This window comes from Pteronotus mesoamericanus, unplaced genomic scaffold (assembly GCF_021234165.1).
Source record: "Pteronotus mesoamericanus isolate MK-2021 breed Mesoamerican mustached bat unplaced genomic scaffold, CSHL_Meso_final contig_32, whole genome shotgun sequence".
In the NCBI taxonomy this organism is placed as follows: Eukaryota; Metazoa; Chordata; class Mammalia; order Chiroptera; family Mormoopidae; genus Pteronotus; species Pteronotus mesoamericanus.
Genome location: NW_026555134.1, coordinates 3,875,795 through 3,896,285, shown reverse-complemented (window position 1 = coordinate 3,896,285; position 20,491 = coordinate 3,875,795). Strand labels below are relative to the sequence as shown.

The following is a 20,491-nucleotide window of genomic DNA, read 5'->3' as shown; positions in this document are numbered from 1 at the left end:
CCTCTCTGACAATATAGCTGAAAAAAGATTATAAAATTGCATGTGAATATTTGATTTGAAAAGCCAAGTTTATTTGGGCAATATTAGCCAACATTAATAAGATCGTACAATTAAATATTTCATTCATATTTTAGAGACTGAAACAGCAATTTAAGAGAGAACCAGGACTCAGGTCATATGGCAAAGAAGAAAAAAAGTTAATCCCCTTATGTCAAGGACACAATAGCAAAGTTCTCTTCTTGGGAAAAATGATCTTTGTTAACCAGAATATGTACATATGTGTGCGTGTGGGTGTGTATCCCACAATATATACTTAAGAGCAACTTTCTGCTAAAAATTATCCTAGTTGCTAATGTTTAGTGATGACTATATCAGAGTGGATCATTGCTCTAAGAAGCCCATAATCAAAAAAATTTAAGTAAATGCCCATGAATTTAAACAAAATAATTAAAGATAGAATTGAAAGGGAGATTGGATTAAAATTATAGAGAAAGGGAGATTGGATTAAAATCAGTACAACTAGTTAAATGCCATCCTAACACATCCAACTAAAGTAGCATTTTTAAAAAAGCTTATCATCATCATAGTGTGCATCTATAATTATTTGTGTGAAAAATTTAAAAGCTGTACAGTTTGACAATTCTGTGAGCTCAAAGCAGACCCTGAGAGACTCTCACTCAAGCCCATCATACATTTCTGTACACAGGCACCTGTAAAACTCTTACACCAAAACATCTCCCCTTTTTTTTTATTTTGGGGAAATACTTTATTCTAGGGGAACTGGTGCAAAGTAATGGTTGATGAGTAAACATTCACATAAGATGCAGAGCAATTCTCTGTCTCGTATTTGTAACAAGATGGAGAGCCATCTGTTTTCTGAAGATAGGGGATTCAGCCAATTTATCCACTTTTAAATACTGCTATGTATAAACAAACAAACTACTACGTGCATATAAAAAGTCTGCCTTACAGAAGCTGCTTTCATCCTGGCAAATAAGCCTCATCCACAACTCATCACAGGTTTGCAGGAGTCTGCTACACTTGAGTCCCTGGATAGGGAGATCTTTAGCTTCCCTCATAGAAGCAACAGAGTCATGACCGCCTTTGCTCACCACAAGTTCAAAAGGCAGGATGGAGGATGCGCCTGTCACAAAGGCCATGTTGCAGAATGGGAAAGAGAGTGACTCTAATGATGGCAAGCAAGTTTTATCTAATTTTTTTAAAAAAATTATGGTTTCCAATAGTTGTTACATCATTATCTGCTTAAGAAGAATGTAAACTTGGAATAACAGAGGCTGAACCAGTCCTGAGAATCTCGTTATATACAATGACACACAACTCAAATGTGAGGAAAATTGGGATGTCTAGAATTTTCATAATATGTATAGAGAAAAATTGATGACTATATGTCAAGAATAATAAAACTGTACTCTAGTGAGAATGGTTAGCACTACATTAAGTTAGAGAACATTGGGAAAGGATGAGTTTAACAGTTAAGAAATTTGAGTTTATACTATTAAAAATACACATAAATACTTTTAACTTTTAAGGCAAGAAGATACAAAATATGTTAAAAGTTGAATTACTTAATTTTCAAAAAATGGCTAAATAAAAAATATCTACTAGAGAAACTTTCTCAAGAATCAAATAATTCCCTCAAATGTCACTGACACTCAGTTTTAAAATGCGGAGAGATTTAATAGGTTAGAGACTAGACCAGCAAGGGAACTTAATATATTTGGTCAGTAAAAACATTGAAGGCACTTAGGAAATTTGTTAGGCAAATATATATGAATTAAAAGAATTATTTAGTTTTATTTGAGATATAAGTTCTCAGATATAAAAGTATTTGTTAATGATTATAGCTAATTTGAAATTTCATGCTTTTAATCTTACTATATTATCTTCAGCAAATTAGCTTACTGGTATTATACAAACAAAAGTAAACTATATTTATATAAGATATGTGAATGTTTTAAAATATATTAATGGTTTCATAGAAATTAAACAATATTATGGCAAATAAAACAATGACACAAAGTTTAGTTTGCAGAACTATGATGGTGGAGACTATAATTAAATTACATTAACTTAATCAGGTGGTAGCAAAATATTTTATGATCCTAGAGATAGAAGTATAATAACAAGTTCTGATTTTCTCTATTGTTATATAGAGGGATGCCATAATGTAGCTAATCTATCTGGTACCATTAAAAATTTTTACAAATATTGAATCTGATTATGAAAATCAAAATTATGTCACATGTTTAGCAGTTTGGAAGACTAAAAAGAAAGATACGGAGGTGGACATAGTTAATTTCATAATAGTTTATTTTATAATAACCTCTGAAGTGATTGATTAATGTTCATTGAGGCTGCTTGTGACTCTGAAAAGGAGAGTAATAGATTCGAAAAGTGATTTAAAAGGAAATTCATTATGATGGAATACGTAAGAATGGAAAGAATTTCTACACTAGAGAAGGGAAGAAATAAAACTGAGTGAGGATCACAGGGAGAGTGTATTTGCAATATTCTGCTCTTTGTATAACATTATTCTATAAAGAAAGTCTGTCTAAAATGATTAAAGGTAAGAAATTCAGCTGGTGAAATCATCCCATAAACTGTGTGTTACAGTCCTATGGCCGTTGTAGCCATTTAGTGGCAGGCTGATGAATGTCATAAAAAGCAAAGGCTTTCGGGAACCTGACAATCTTTCAGATTTTAATAAAGAAATCTGGCTGTATCTTCCCTTGTTTCCAAATCCCTTCCTCCACCCCACAAGCATAAGTAAGACTGTAAACCTTTCTGCCTATTGCTGTTGACAGTATTTTGTGGAAATGGTTTTGCAAAAGAGAAAACATAAACATATTTCCAGGTTTTCAAGATTGTACAGTAAATATAGTAGCAATGAAAATGAGAAAGTTGCTAGGGCTGGGAACACAATTTGGGAGGTCTAAATAGAAAAAAAAAAAGCCAGCAAAGATTCCTTTATCTTTAATTTGATTTCTAGTGGGTATGTACAAATGCAGGATACAAATTGGCCAGATATTCAACCAGAAGCCAGAATACATCAAAGTCTGAAACAGAATTGTAATCACTTTATGGTCAGAATCGCCCCAGAACTACATTGTGCTTATACAGACAAATTATATGCATTATCTTTGTGTTTGCACAAACACACACATTTATTTTAAGTTATATACTATAGTTAAGATAATTCTATATAATGCCCAAGTATGTGAGGTCAGTTTCTTCCACTGTTGCTTTTATTATTTGAAAAGAACCACAGAGATGCTGCTAAATTACTACATAATGTGCACATAATGAAAAGATCATTTTTTAATGTGCCTAAATAAAGTCTCTTCCTGTTGACATATATCCTCTATACACACACTAAACTCTACACACACATCCACAGAATAATTTGCATATTAGATTACTTTTTCTTCAAAATTTGCTATCAAATCATTCTGAGGTATATAAAATGAGGAAAAGTAGCTACTTAATGGTTTTGGAAGCTAAGAAATCTTGAAGTATTTCATAGCCTATTTTAGCTAAAATCAACTTTGAAAATTAATGCAAATTATACTTGTTAAATTTAGGAATGAAGTATAATTCTAAGTAATTTAAGAGCCACCATAAATAGTTTCAATTTTAAAAAGTTGCCTGCTAGACAGATATTCAGTGGTTCATGTGATTGTGCCTGCATTTTATTTTAGCAAAAGTACACAATGAATATTAGCCACAGAGCAAAGAAGAGATACAATATTATCTTTAGAGAAAGTTATAAAATTCAAAACAGAACAAATGTGGTCTGTAATGTTAATTTTGGGCTGTAATAATTACGTAAAATGTTCTCAATTACACAGTAATGAAGTCTCTGTTCAGCAAGTTTAGTTAAATTAAGGCATACTCTACAATTTGCAAATACTATATTCACTTGGAAAAGTAATCAAATAGAATATTTAAACAATATTATGAACACATTTATAAGTATACAAAATAATTAAACATGAAATTGTTTACTCCTATGCTTATGTCTGTTTATTTCAAAAACATTGAAAAGGAATAAATAATTTATATGATAGACTTTTGTTTTTAATTTGAGATTTAGCATTTAATTACTGAAACGTGAAAAATCAATCTTGTTTTTACTTACATATTTTCTATTAATGTACGACCTCTTAATGAAACATTATTACCTGCAGTTGATTACAATTTAATTATACCATTAATTTCATCTTTTAAAATTTCATTATATTAATTTTGACTTTAAATTAAATAACATTGGCAGAAAATTGCCATTAATCTGACTAGCAATTACTTTAGTATAAAGTTGTTACTGCCCTGGCTGGTGTGGCTCAGTGGATTTACTGCCGACCTGCAAACCTAAGGGTCGTCAGTTAGATCACCAATCAGGGCACATGCCTGGGTTACAAGCCAGGTCCCCAGTAGGGGGCGCATGAGAAGCAACCGCACATTGATGTTTCTCTCCCTCTGTCTCCTTCCCATCCCCTCTCTCTGAAAACAGATAAATAAAATCTTTCAAAAAAAAGAAAAGTTGTTACAACGTTAACATGCCTACCATGGTTGTCTCAGCAATAGAGCCAAAGCTGTTTATGAATATGTTGCATGTGACATTAACTGGAGGGCCTGAAAAAGAGATTACAACATAAGGGCTATTTAGATACTTATCTAAAATATTTTTAAATAATTTCATGCTTCTCATTAATAGTTGTTTTAAGAAGAATATTTTTTAACACATGTATACACACATTCGCTTAAAATGGAAGATAATCATTCTATGAAATCAGCTGGATTGCAAATCACAAGTTCGTGGTCTCTTTGAACACTGATGCTAACCAATCATTAACCTCTTGTGGCCTGTTTCCGTGATGTAGATATCTCTGATGGCTCTGTAAATTTAGTAAGTAGAAGTATTAAGTCCAACGTTTGATGTTTCCCATCCCATGTATGGGCTGTATTTTCCTGTTTCTTTCCACGTCACATACTTTTTTTTTTTTGAATATTGGATACTTTAGAAAATATGTGTCAACTCTGGAAACCACACCTCCAGCTTCCAACCCACAGTTTTTTGCCATTGCTGGTGTTTCTTATTGTTATTTCCTGTTTAATGACTTACCTGGACTAATACTGTAAAGTCTGCATTTCCCTAGAGTGTGCAGCCACTGAAGCCTCTGCTCGTGAGTTTACTGGTCAACAAATGATTCGTCAGAGATCTCCTTCACGACTTGTTTATTTGGGGGCATGTCTTTGATGTTCATGCCTTATCCTTCACTCCCTGCTTGCACCAGATCTGCGGTCAGCCAGGGGTGAGAGATTGGGGTCATCAGAGGACTTTCCTGGAAACGCGTAGAGCCCCACGCATGTAACCTCTGGATCCACAAGAATACATCATAAGTTTTCAAAGCTGCCTACAGGCATCTCATTCCCCGGATCTTCTAAAAATTTTGTTCAGGCTCTTATTTTCCCAACTGGTGATTTTCTGTGACCACTGTCCACAGATGCCTTGGTGATAGAAACTTCCCACTGAGGGAGACCCCAGTCACAGTAAAATAATGACACGCCCTCTCGTAGTGGGAATCTTTTAGGGAACAGCAGGACAGGTCAAACAGCAACGCAGCTCCGGGCACGGACTTCCTGAGGAGCTCCCAACCTGGTCCTCCCGCTAGAAGGAGCTAAGCTGCAGCAGGATTTTATAGCTTCTCTGGTTGAGAGGTGGCAGGTTGCCAAGGTTACTGTGGACCTGGGGCCATATTCCAATATCCTTTGTCCTTAGGACAAATTCATCAGTTTTTCTTTCAGAAACATTGTTATAATGTTGCAAGCTTTCCGTTAATTTTCAGAGTCCTAAAAGTTAATTATGACAATTTTGCCAGTGTCTTCGCTGCTTTTTTTAGAGAAGGGGATTTACAGAGATCCTTACTGCGCCATTCTAGAAGTGCACATAAGTGCCTGGTTTAACATTCATCATAAAACCAAGAATTTTTATTTCATCAGACCCATTCATTCAGTCATATACTAAATACCTAAAGTCTATGCTCACCAAATTGAAGAAGACACAAAGAAATTATCATCTAGCACAGCAGAAATTAATAGGAACCAGTAAATTATTACCTGCTTTTTCTTACCACCTACTGTGCTGTCCGGACATAGAAAACCACATGACCATCTACCACCGAGAGCGGAAGGAGCAGCATTGTGCTCTGTGTTAAGGGGAGGGCTCCTCGGACAGTCTCCCTAAAATGTGGCCCTGGCATCTCAAGCTGACCAGAGGCTTGAATAGTAAGGCCAATGAATAAAATAAGGAAAATAACCTGCTTCCACAGCAGAGCAATGGTCAAAGAAGTAACTGACTGAGGCTTTCACTAGTATTGGGGAACTTGATGTTTCACAATATAAGAGATTCCAGTCCCTGCCCCTCCAACAGGCCTCCAGTCAGATGCAAAATGCTCTTCTTAAAAGCAGGAGGTCAGCTTGGTTTCCAAATCTAAATTTCATGTGGTAGTAAAGTAGACAATAGTGGTCTCATGTCTGAGCTCTATTGTTTAATCTGTCAGTTATCAGATATGTTCCTTGCCTAGTTATTGGAACATGCATAAGTGCGAGATATATAAATATGTTTTTTCTCTTCTCCAGCAGAAAGAAAGGTCAATGGATTCTGGCACCAAACCTGAATTCCAAATTTTAAATTGATATCAATATTGATATATAGATATTTCACATGTGTAGATATTAATTTATTTTTAAAGAATTTGAAAATCTTATTAGAGTATGAAGCAATTTGGAAATCAAAGCCATTGTTTTAAAAATAGTCTTGGCCCAGACCATGGAATCTTTTCAATGTGATACCAAAATATTGGGAATTTACCTAATAAACATGAGGGAGCCATTACAGATCCTTGATCATGGGAGTGTGGCGAACCGACACGGTGAATGGTTGAATGGATAGCGAAAGCTTAGAAACGGAGAAAACAGTTAGGAATTCATTGCAGTAGCACAAATGGGAAATAGAATGGCTGTGACCAAGAACAGAAACAGTGGAGAGACATTACACAGAAGGAAATGGATATAATACTATCATGTTTCCCATCAGGGCAGCAATCTTGGAGTACTCTTTGTACCTTAGCTATTGATATGTATATTCAAAAATTTTGTAGAAAATGAAGCCCTGAGAAGACTGTAAATCTTCTATTGCCATTGCAGAGAGCACCTGTTTCAGCAGTCCTTGGCCAATCTGCCACTTTTCCGTGCCAGTGCAAAAGCTGTTATCTCCATCTAATTCACTGCTATGTTTAGCAACAGAGCAAATAACTGCTATAACATCCATATGGCAAATTATGCTTTTAAATTGTTCATTACATTAGCCATCGTTGGCCTTAAAAGCAAATGACAGTAGTTGCAGATGTTTTAGCAGCATGTTTTCTTTTAGATGTTTCTTAAAGAAATAGAACATGACTCTTAAGTTCAGAGATGGATAAAGGCAAAATGGCAAAGCCTTAGCAATTACATTATTGCTATTCATATTGGGGAAAATTGTTCACCAGGCAGATCTAGAGCAAACAAGGAGACAAACAATAACCCAAGTGTTTATGAAAATGACTCCAAGTAATTTTTAACATACTGTTGTATTAATTAAAGCCTCACACTTTTTAAAGACAGAGAATGCAATTGAAATGTCAGTCCTCAAAAATGTTTAGTGAGTTGTTTTTATTTTGGATAAATATATATTTGATGTAGTCATGTCACAAGGAGAGAGATTTTTTTAATTACCAAAAGCATATTTAATGACTTTAAATCCAGATTCTAAATTACTTGGTAGATACTCAGAAAAGGTTTTAAAATTATGGCATAAAAATAGGATTCAGTTCATTCTTCCCCTTGCTCTCCCTTCGCGGTCTGAAAGCCATTCAGCGGAGTAGTGTAAGATAGGCTTCCATGCCGAGGGTGGCCGGGGAAGGGCGATACCCTGCAGCGGGATGAGACGGGCGTCAGGGGAGAAGGCGTGCGTGGCCCAGGACGCTGGAGCCCGAGTAAGTGAGAAGAAAGTTGCCGTATGGGGCAGCCGGGCGTGGGTTATTAGAACTGGAGAAGGGCATCCTGGCCTGGGGAGTCAGAGACTGAACAGGAGCAAGGGCATCTGAGTGAGAGAGGTCGTGGCTGCAGACAAGGGAGATTCATTGATCAAATACAGAATTATATTAAAGGTGACAGGAGCCAGGTTTCTTCCTGTCAACTGAGGAAGTTAAAATATGGAAACTCAGAAATTAGAATAAGCTTATAGAATTGGAAATAGCAATGTGAACTCATGGTTTTCAATAGATAGAGAAGTAAATACATTGATTTAAGTATATATATGTGTGAATATACATATATGAGTGTTTGTATCTCTATGTGTGTATTTATGCATAGATGTATATGTATAAAGATATGTCTTGGAAAGCACCAACGTAATCAATTAATCAGAGTAAACATCACCAGTTATGGTAAAAAAAAATCAAGAGGGTCCACCATTTGATAAGACACAATCAGAACATGGTATCACTTCTGTGATATATCTTTCAAGATGTATTACCTAAACTGAATCATGAGGAAACATTAGACTAATACAAATTGAGGTATATTCTGTTAAATAAAGAGATAATAACATTTTTTAAATGCCTAGATTATAACAGTCAAATAAAGAATGACCCTCTGGTTCATACTGAAGGAGGCAATGACAAATGACAAAATACAAGATGTGATTCTAAACTGGATCATTTTATTATGAATCCATTATTTAGAAAATTAATAAAATTCGAATGGGGGTGCACAAGCTACATGGTAGCAATATATCCATGTTACAACAACTTACTTGTTTCAATGGTTAGATGGTGGTTATTTAAGAGAATGTTGTTATTTGTATCATACACTCAAGTACTGGGGCATCAGGTCAAAAATTTACTTTCAAGGAGTTTGGGAAAAAATAGCTAAGTGCTATACTTGCATACCTGTTAGTTTGAGATTGTTTTGAAATGAAAAAGAAATAGCTATTACAGAAGAATACATTAAAAATAAAAATCAAACAAAACCTAAAAATATAGAAAGCAGAATCTAAATCTATGAATATTTCAGGTGAACATCTACAATTTTAGAAAGGCTTATTAGTGAAGAGATTCTTCTTAGTAAAATAATCTTATATTATGTAAAAATGCAAATAAGAAATAGACTTTTTAAAAAAATCATGAATTTTATTCAAGAACAGCAGTGTCTAGATGGATGCATAGGAATAGTTAAAATTATAAAGGAAATGCTAACATTTTCCTGAAAAAAATACAGGCAGGAAATGAGTATTAGGTACACATGGTATTCTGGGGATAGAATGTGTTGCAGCAGAAATAGCTATTTTAAAACTAAATTTGTGATGTGGGAAAAAGGGGTTAATATAGAGAAAAGACAGAAACCACAAAGACATTGGGAAAGCAAACAATGTTATTTCTAGAAAACGAGTGTGACCATTAAAAATAGATTTTTTAAAAAATGCAATCAGTGTTTGAAGGAAAACAAAATCGGGTGATTGCTAAGAAGTACTTTCTGCCTGGATCCAAATTAGACTCGAGGGTCATCAAAGACCAACTGAAGGCCCAAATAATAGGGTCAAAGAACACAAGTGAAATCCAGAAAAAGCTGGTAAAGTGGTCTCGTGAAATAATATTTTATCATGTATGGGTACACTATAGGTTTATAATTCCAAATGACTCCTGGAAGCTTCTATTTAAAGAGGGGGATTGAATAGTTTTCTTTCACTCTGAAGACATAAAAATTATATTACCAAATAAAAATGAGACTAAACATCTCACACCAAAGGGGAAGGGGAGGAAATTCATGATCAGTTTAATGACAAAATATAAAATAAAGAAGAAAACAGAACAAAGCCAAAAATAAACGTAGATGAGGACTACACAGAGAAGGGACCTAATTGCTAATAATGACCCAAGGCTCTTGACTTTTTTGTCTTGTTTTGTTTAGCATGATAGTCTCAAGATCCATCTATGTTGTCACAGATGGCCATATTTCACCTTTTCTTATGGCTGCGTAGTATCCCATTGTGTATATGTATCACATCTTCTTTATCTAATTGTTTATTGATGGGCACTTAGGTTGCTTCCATATTTTGGCTATTGTAAATAAGGCTGCAATGAGCATAAGAGTGCATATATCCTTGCAAATAAATGTTTTCTAATTTTTGGGGTAGATATAGGCAGATAATGAGTCAGGCAGAAAAAGTCAAGAAACACATGAGTTCACTCATATGGGGGATATAAAACTGAAAACAACAAATGAACAAACAAGGCAAACAAAGAAACAAACAAAAACACCGACAATAGTATGGTGGTTACCGGAGGGAAGGGGTGTGGGCAGTAGTGAAGGGTGAAGAGGGTCGAATGTACAGCGACAGAAGACGATTTGATTCTGGGTGGGCAGCACATAATGCAATACAGGGATGATGTATCATAGAATTTGTACATTTGAAACCTATGTAATTTTATTAACCAATGTCACCCCAATAAACTTACTAATAAAAGAAAAGAATGACCCAGGGAGACACAAAGCTTAGGCTCACCTATAGGAAGTGGGGAGCTGGAAGGGCCTAGGGAAAAACCACAAGCACCTGGCTCAAAAAGGTCCCTGATTCCCATCCATATTCCCGCAAAGCAGGATAGCCTGGAGCTTAGCCCTACAGAATCTTTGAAGGAATGGAAATAACTTTTTGTCTTTAGTTTTGCAACCAAAATAAATAGTTTAATAAAACTATTAAATAAGTAAATAAATAAATAAAACTGTTAAATAAAATAGTTTATCAAGGTGATTGGAAATACTATGGTTCTGTTAATTAGTGCTGACTTTTTAATCATTTCCTATTTCTAGCTTTATTGAGATATAATTGACATACAACATTGTACAAGTTTAAGGGCACAATGTGTTGATTTGATACACTTACATATCACAATATAATTATCGCCATAGCATTACAGCACATAATTACTATTTTATTCCTTTTTTAGTGAAAACATTTAATCTACACTTTTAGCAATCTTCAAGTATATAATACAGTATTGTTAACTATAGTCACAGTGCTGTGCATTAGATCCTCAGAACTCATTCATCTTCAGTTTATAAGAAGTTAAAAAAAAACAGGGGAAATAACTTTTTTCATTGGGAAAAAAGGGCCCCTCACAGTACTTCAAAACTAAGCCTTCTCTGTTTTGACATCTGGTGAACCCCAGGCCAAAGCCTAGTCAACACTCGGTGCTCACTGAAAGCAGTGCTCTGGCGAGCACCATGCTGTCTCTGCCAGGTTTTCCTTTCCAGAGAGAGAAATAGCAGAAAACCACCTCCCTACACACACACACACACACACACACACACACACACACACACACATACCACACACACACACACACCACACACACACATACCACACACACACACACCACACACACACACCACACACACACACACACCACACACACACACACACACACACACACACACACACACACACACACACACACACACACACACACACACACACACACACCACACACACCACACACACACACAGTGCAGACTCAACTTGTCTCAGCACCCAGGCAAATCAACTTGATCCTTCCTGAGCTATAGAACTTTTTTTCACATATAAGAAAAGTAGAGGCTTAAAGAGAGTGGAGATAAATAAATAAAATTGTTCCTGCAGGAAGAAAAGAGAAATTGTTGTACAGAAAGGGAAAACAGAAGAGGTGGAAGGTAAGAATGGAGACATTCAATTAGCAGTTTATTTAGTGCAAAGGAATCTCATAATGCCTTGTTTGTAAAAGGTCTAGAAAGAGATCAAACAGATTTCACCAAAAGGAACCAATTTTACTTCTGGAGTATTTGCCTCAAGAAGTGAGACTGTGCATAAGGATTGTCAAGGCAGGGAGCTGCTGCTTTTCATCACTAATATTTTTAGACAATTTAATGTTTGCCAAGGTCGGGTGTATGGTTTTTACTATTGCCATAAATAAAATAAATAGTTACACATACAAAATAACATTTGCCTAGCAACCTGTGATACCACTTCCATGGCTTCACCTTGGAGAAGAATGGTTTAGGATAAAGGGTCTTGAAGAGACCATAAGGCAATTACAGAATTAAAGTGCTCCTAAACATTCTGAAAGTAAACAGATGACACTATATAATGTCTGAGAATAAATTAGAAAACATTTCTGAACAATTCTCCTTAGATCTGGAGGGAACAAGCAAGAGCAAAGAGTATGAGAGGGAGTGTGTTAGACACAGATAATAGAAGAAATCAGATATTTTTTTAAAGAGAAAGAATTATTTTGTAAAATGACACAATGACAGCATAAGCAATAATTTTATTAAAGACGAATGCCTGTATGAGGAAACTGCTTTCTCTCAATTGTAAAAGATCCTCATAATGCTGAACTTCTCATTTTTATTTGAATATGACACCCATTAAAACTGTACTGTTTCCTCACAGTTTGCATTTAGTGTTTCTCTCCTTTGCAGTTCAAAATATTAATGGTCAAAATCCTTAAAAACAAATGAATAAATCCAACCCACATTTTAAATGTTAAACTCATATTTACATTGAAGCAATTTATAATTTCCTACTCATAATTTATCAACAAATTTTACTCCTATTTTTTTTCCTGGTACTCATTCTTAGTGTGTATTATTAGTCCTCTCAAATTACTTCTTATACCATTGTTAAGCAATTATATTTTTATCCCATGAGAATAAATTCAGAAAAAAAAGAATTATTGTAGAGCACATTTTTTTTTCTTTCACTTCTAGGGGTGAAAATAACTTAATGGAATCTTATGGAATATGTGTGTATTCTTATCACTTAAGTATTTTAATTAGATAAAATATTATTCAAGAGATATTAAATAAGTAGAGGCATGAAAGTAGCTTTCTAATCTTTTACCATAGATTACATTGCAGGACATATTATCATTCTGGATTATCCACATGTAACTTGTATAAATATGTTATCACTATACAAAACAGGAAAATAATAAAGAGTACTTAGGTTGATAATTACACTCATTCCTATAAATTTAGATAACACACTTGGTAAGTGGAATAATTTATTAGATGTTATCAGTGGATTTTAGGTATCCAGGCTCTTTTCCAGGACATAAATTCAACAATAATTTGAGTCTCCATAATATACAAAATCCTGCTGTGGAGGATATAAAATATAGGGAGGTTTACTGTCAGCTCTAAAGAAGCTTTCATTCCAGTTAGTGAGAATGTTCCATTGTATGTAGTAAGAAATTATATATATATATACACGTAAGAAAATATATATATATGTGTATATATACACATACATGTTTATATTTTTATATTCTGAAATAAGCATTTTGCACATGCTTATATTTTAGAATATAAGCATTATAAGCATAGGTATATATGTGTATATATATATATACACACACACACATATATGCTTATAATGCTTATATTCTGAAATAAGCATTAGGATTTTTAGTGGAATCTATTTTAAAAATGTATCTTGTTTAATCATATTTAAAATACACTTCACACATAGTAGTCAGCAGAACAAATTACCTTTAAAATTGGGTCTGATCCTTGCGTCATATCCCGATGTCCTCCCCATTAATTTGTCCAGAAAGTCCGAGGGTGACATTGGAGCACTTCGAGATCTTGCACTGTCTGTTTCCTTTGTTGCAACCAAACTACAGATGAAAGGGGAAAAAACATAGACTTTATCAAAAAAAGTCTTCCTAACAAGTGTTACCTACAAATATAAAATTAATATGCTAAGCTAAAGTACCTCTGGAAAAAAAAAGTTCCACATGCTATACAGTGAATGTGATCATAACGACAGATTGGCATTCATAGATTTAGAGTCAGTATTTATAATGTTTCATAAGTGTTTAGCCCAAGGGTCAGAAGTTATATTACTTTCTGTTAAGTCTGGAAACAAAGACAAGTTATTAAGCTTTCAAAGTCTGCATGTACCCGAACTTGATTTCTGATTGCAGTTTTTAGCAAGAAGTGTCCTTCATGATTCACGCTTAAGAAAATATGAAAATTCAGCTGTGAAGTGCAATTCTTATTGCTTTTATTGAGGGGAAAACATCACCTTTAGGTTCTGTGAATTTTTTAAACAATAATAAACCCGTCGTCATAGGTTAAATAATCATATTCTTTTCTTCAGTTAGAGCGCCTCCTCTCTTAGTAACATACCCAGTTAAATTCATCCTGCTCTCACTTGGTATCTTTCATGTCCAGCACATTTTGTTCAGACCTAACTTTTGTTCATCAAGATTGAAAAATCACTGTAAGTGTGGTAGATGCACCTGGTATTATACAATAAGAACCTGTGTCCAGGGAAGGTAAAGGGTTACTGTATTTTATATTCCAAACATTTTCCTTTCTATGCAGCTGCTGATCCTAGAAGCCTGTGAGTGTAACTGCTCCCCAACCCAGCGCCCCATTTATCTAGGTTGGTCTGCAAAAGACCTGGGCCTGCTTGCTAATAGGAAATGACTCTTTTCATCCACAGAGCTTTGCTTAGGGAAGTGAAGCAGACTTTCTGAGCACACATGTGTTTGAAACTGATATCTTCAAACTGATGTTCCTTCCTGCAGATTGTCAATCAGCGTACCCTCCCAGCTCTGTCCCTCAACTCCAAGCATTGCCAAAGCCTGACCCTTTGTGGTTACCACCTGACTCAGCAGGAGCAAGCTATTACATTACTCCTGTCAAAATGTTTTTTAGATCTGTTAAGAATGTATAATATTTGGTTTTTTTCTTTTTTATTGAATGTATTGGGGTGACATTTGTTCATAAAATTATTTAGGTTTCAGGTCAGAATTTCTAATAAATAGTGACAATGGGACTGAGAGCTATCACCATTAAATTGTCTACCAGCCACATATCATCAGTGGTGCATAGGCATAATTTTAAAATTCATTATCAATGATAATGTGAAAGTGATATTTTTGAAAGCGCAGTATTACGACTAATAGCACTTAGTAACTGCTGCCCCGTTCTAGAGGTTCTGTCTAGTTCTGGACATTCTAAGTCACTTACCCACCCAATGACTCTCACACTGTCTTTCCTGCTGTCTCTCTAAATAGAAGGTTCTCCTGTCTCTATTCTGTTGGTTCCATATTATTTTGTGACACTTTTATCTCTGATTATTACTGGTCAGTTGATCTTTCTGCCATTGTCATCTCTGTAAAGTTTATTGTAATGTTATAATGAAAATCATCATCATCATCATCATCATCAAAAGAAATAAAGAAAAGTCCACTGTCTTCTTGTTAACTCTAGAACTTTCCTCTCCCACCCAGTTTTAAGTAACTTTCACCTGTCCTCTTAATCAGCATTTGCTCGTTTTCCATGGCGCAAGGACAGAGGGCAGAAAGGCATTGTCAGGCTCTCATAGCTACATACTGCTGCTTCTAAACCATTCGCTTTATCTCCTTTGCAAAAGGCTTCCTTTCAGTTATCAGGAGGGAAAACCCATATTCTCCTACCAACAAATAAACCAACTAGCTGGATCTAAACGAATAATACTCTTCCCCTCACCTATTAAAATAATAGATAACTTGTACATGCTGAACTGGAAATCGCTCACATTTTGCACTGGATGGAGAAGGTTATTGTAGATTATCCAGAGCCACACATTCAATGTCATGTGTCTTTATAAGAGAGAAGCAGAGGAATATTTGATTACAAACAGAAGAGGGAAGGCAACGCGCCCATAGAGGCAGAGATCAGAGTGATGTGGTCACAGCCAAGAATGCCAGCAGCCAACAGAAGGTGAAAGTAGAAGAAACAGATTCTTCCTTAGAACCTCTGCTGCAAGCATGGGCCCACTCCCACGCTGATGATGATGATGATTTTCATTATAACATTACAATAAACTTTACAGAGATGACAGTCTCAGACTGCTGGATTCCAGAACTGTGAGGGAATAAGTTGTTGCTGTTTTAAGCCACCTCATTGTGGTCATTTGTTACAGCAGTCATAGAAAAATAAGACAAGCCTTCCAGTGAGTTTTTCATTTTAGTTATTCTACTTTTCAACTACAGAAGTACTCTTTCGTTTTTGTTTATTTTTAAATAATTTCTATCTCTTTGTTAGTATTTTGTATTTGGTGAGATATTATTGTCATACTTTCTTTTTAGTTCTTTGGACATGGTTTCCTTTTGTTCTTTGAATGTATTTAAAAATAGCTGGCTTAAAGTCTTTGTCTAGTTATTCCAAAGGCTTTGCTTTCCTCTGTTAGAAATAAAGGAAACTTTCTATGGATTGCTTTTTTTCCTGTGTATGGACCATTCTTATTGGAGTTTTGGATGTCTCATAATTTTTTTATTGAAAACTGGACATTTTAAATAATATAATAAAAGTGGCAACTCTGTAAATCATATTATCCTTTCCCCCCTAAGGTTTGTGATTGTCGATGCTGTCTGGTTTTTTTTAAATTAATTTTTCTCAACTAATTAGGTGAAGTCTACATTCTTTATCATATACTATCATAGGATTATCTGTGCAGTTAGCTTAGAGATTAGCTAATAAATGGACAGGGCTTTTCTTAAATTCTTAGAACCAGTAAGTCTCCTAGTATTTTCCAGGGGTTCTGTGTTCATGGGGTCATGCCTCAACGTAATGTCTTTCTATTATATAAAAGTGTCCATTCTCATGTCAAAATGCAGTTAAATATCTTTTAAATGTTGAAACAATGAATTTTGAGTTCTCATGTAATTTATTAGGTGCAAGGCACTGTGCTAAGGTACACAAAACACAATCTGAACCTTTAAAGTGTTCACAGTTCAATAGATTATGCTGCCGGGGCTCATGTGGGCCTACATAGCATCCTTGGAGAGCATCAGTGAGCAGGAGCTGGGAAGTGAGATTATAGTAAAGAGGATGATGGGCAGGCTCACTTCTTTCTACCACTGTGGGCAAAATCTTCACGTTTTGTGAGTGAGATTTACCACCACGCTCTGCAGAATGATGCCTATGAAAAATGAGAAAATTCTGAGCAGAGAACCATTCCAATTTTCTTTACTAGTTATGTTCCCTTCACAGACAGCAGGGCAATTCAACTGCTGCTGGAAACTGATTTTATTTCTAAAGATTCACAATTTTTACTCAAAAGGAATTATTGTCAGCAAAACAACGCTGAGTAATTGATTAAAAAACGTTTCTACAGAGTCTGTCCTTTCTTTTTCTAAAAGGAATGGAGGCTGTGTATTGTGGAAAACCTTTCCATTATCTACAACTCTTGCTCTGGTATATTTCTCCTAGAACTGTCTTCCTATTACAGTATTATCTGAGATTTGCACCAAGTGAACATTACTAGACTGTCTTCAAAGAATTGTATGGATCTAAGAGAACTCAGAGTAATTAATACATTGTAGGAGGCCCTCTGTATGACCAATCTGGAATCTTATACCAATTTTTAAATAGTCCACATCATCTGTACATATATATGCAAACACATAAGCTTAAGTTGTTAAAACTGAGGGTAGGAGGAGGCAGTGGGAAGAAATATAAGATTAATTTAGACTGGATTTTGGATACGAATCTTAACCATCAAGTCCATTTTTTTATTTAAACCTCACAATTTCAACAAAACTGTCATATTTATAGCAAGTTATTAAGGTTGTTAGCAAATTACTCGTGCTCAATACTTTTGAAAGAAGCAGCTTTTAATTTTTAAAAAGTCTTTTATTTATAAAAAAATCTCAGAATCTGAGATAATTTGCCTGCATCCCACATTTGGCTCTTCTTTTCTGTGCTATACCGAGTACTGAATTTACTATTAACTTTTACTATGTGTGGGCTGAAATACATTACGTTCTCATCAATGAGCATTTTCTTCATTTAAGTATTTTATATCTTCTTCTTTTTATTAAAGCCATGTTACTTGAAAGTTCAGACACTTCAGTTTCTGAGAGATTGGCAAAAACCTGTGTCCCTAGGCATTGAAATCAAACGTGGAAATTCATCAAAAAAAAAAAAAGTCCCTTCCTCACATCTCATCCTTCCTTTCCTCTTCAATGAGACAAGAAGGTAAAATAAATCCACTTTTGGAGGACAGAGATAACCACCAAATAGAGATGCTTTTAAGATAAATTTAATATGATTGTTGTACCTATTTACCTCTGCTAAATGTACCTTGAAATTGAGAGAAAACGTGATAGCTGGAGCTGGGAAACAATATGACTTTGAGAAAAGTCTTGGCACATGGGCCACAAGTCTCCACGCACCTATTTTCACGAGTGGATTTGCACAGAAGGAAGGTGACCTGTAGGGAATAAATCAGTGTCCAGACTCCTGAGGCAGAGAAGGTCGGGGTATAACGGAGAAAGGACAGCCTTGCCATGTGCTCTATAGCTCCATAAACCAGCCCAATTGGAGGGCTACGATTCCTCGTGTAAAAAGAACAGTCGTTATAATTTGGAATTTTTTGAGCTGTAAGAACACCAGCAGCTGATATTTCTAGGCCCAATTTGAAAAATAAAACACAGAATGGAAAAAAGGAGTATTTTTCCCTTTATTTTTTATGGCTTCAGTCTCTTTAAGGGAACTAAAGAGAAAGAAACTGGGATATCTGGGAACAGGCGAAGTTTTGAGCATTTCACACTGAAGGGCACTGCCTTAGAAAAGGAGCTATTGTGTGCCAAGAAGGTGCATGCAGGGAAGCAAGCTGCAAATTGGTTGTGTGATATTAATTATTTTAAAAGGAGGCCAAAGTAGAATATAAAAGGAGTACTCTAAGAATATCTCTGGAGACTCAGAGAAATAACTAAAAATTAACTAAAAGTCTCCAGGGTACTAGGATTTGATTTTTGCCACTGTGAGCAATGTGCTAATGAATTATGACGATCATTTTATAAGGTGATCTCATTTCTACCTGGAGTTTGATAGGGTGTAGTGTAACCCTGACATGTTCCTTTTTTCTTTTGTAATGCAAGTGCCTGGCTTAAGCTACGGTTGCTGAGGCATCCATTTCAAAGAGGAATCCACTTCAAAGACTGTCTCGAATAAACACATCACCAGCCACACAACTAGATAAAGAGGCTCCTTTATTTTAGAGACTTTGCTTGATTTCAGTAACTGACCACTTGGGCTACTTGTTTGTTTTCTCTTCCTGTGCTTTCAAATTCTCTTATGTTTTAAATTCACTAATAAATAGTGAGCTTGCCAAACCCTAGGTCCTCACCCCCAACCCCAATAAAAGCAGAACCCTGGCCCCTTCTGGCTCTCTCTCTCTTTTTCTATGACCTCACTGCGTGACCCCAGGTGAGCTATGAAGCTACCTGTGGGAAGCTCTCTGGGGTCCAGGTGAGTGCTTCCCAGGTATATCTAGCTAATGGCATCACTATCAACAGACTAAGACGTGCACAAAACATGAGGACTGGGCTATTTTAATTAACCTAACAATAAAAATGATCACTGCTTCTTGATCTCTCAAGCACAGGATTCATATACATGATATAATTTAATAGTCATAAATATATAATTACATATGTATTACAGATGAAGAGACTAGGATATAGAAGGTTTTGGGGGGCTTTTTTGGCCAGGCCATTCAGATACTAAATGTATAAGCCAATATTTTAAATCAAATTAAACTTTCTACTGAAAACCAAACAAGGTCTTTAAAAAAAAAAATCTGTGCTTTGGAGAGCTAAAAACACTGAAAAATCATGTCGTTAAAAGCTAAAAAAAAAAAAAACAAAAAACTCTCAGAAGTGAATCAAGTATTCAGCTCTGCATTTCCCTTAGAAATAGTATTAAATTCCATAATAGCTGAGTGGTTAACAATCTGTGTACAAGTTTTGAAAGCTTTATGGATTTAAGTGGATAAAAATTGTAATCAAGGACCCACCAAAGGAGTGAACCCCTCTGAGTTGGTTTGAAATCACAATTACAACTTTTGGATAAGAATGAATCAGAAATATAGAAGGCTTACAAGGAAGCTAAGCCTAGCTTGGAATCATCTCAATTTTGGAAACTAGAATAAAATAATTACTGATTGTTAGCAGCCTTCTCTTCCAATAAAAGCAAACATAAATCAAATTCCTGCTATAACCACACAAACCTGTTCCTTCTCCATTGTTCTTGAACTTGGTTAATGGCAACTCCATCTTTCCATTTCTCAGGATGACAATCTTTGATAACATTTGACTCCCCTTTTTATTTTATATATTATATCCATCTGGTTGGCCCTTCTTTCTAATTTAGATCCATAATCCAACTACATTTTATCACATCGTCTTCAACTTCTCTGGTACAACCCACTGCTAGCCATTACCTTTGCCTGGAATGTTCATTGGTTCTCTATTCATCTAATTGACTTCTACTTACCTTTATGATCTAGGTTTGAACATCATTTCCTCAGGGAGCCTAGCTAGTCTCCCTGATT

The 20,491-nt window shown here is 35.3% G+C and overlaps 1 protein-coding gene across 2 annotated transcripts in view; it reads right to left on the bottom strand.

Moving 5' to 3' along the window:
- The window catches only part of GLRA3 (glycine receptor alpha 3), a 119,796-nt gene that overhangs the window by 89,126 nt on the left and 10,179 nt on the right, over positions 1-20,491 (bottom strand). For both annotated transcript variants that reach the window (XM_054575934.1, XM_054575935.1), the window contains exons 2-3: positions 13,648-13,775; positions 4,586-4,653 (exon numbers count right to left, since the gene is read on the bottom strand). In XM_054575934.1, the coding sequence (XP_054431909.1) occupies positions 4,586-4,653; positions 13,648-13,775 (196 nt within the window). The remainder of the gene's footprint in view (positions 1-4,585; positions 4,654-13,647; positions 13,776-20,491) is intronic.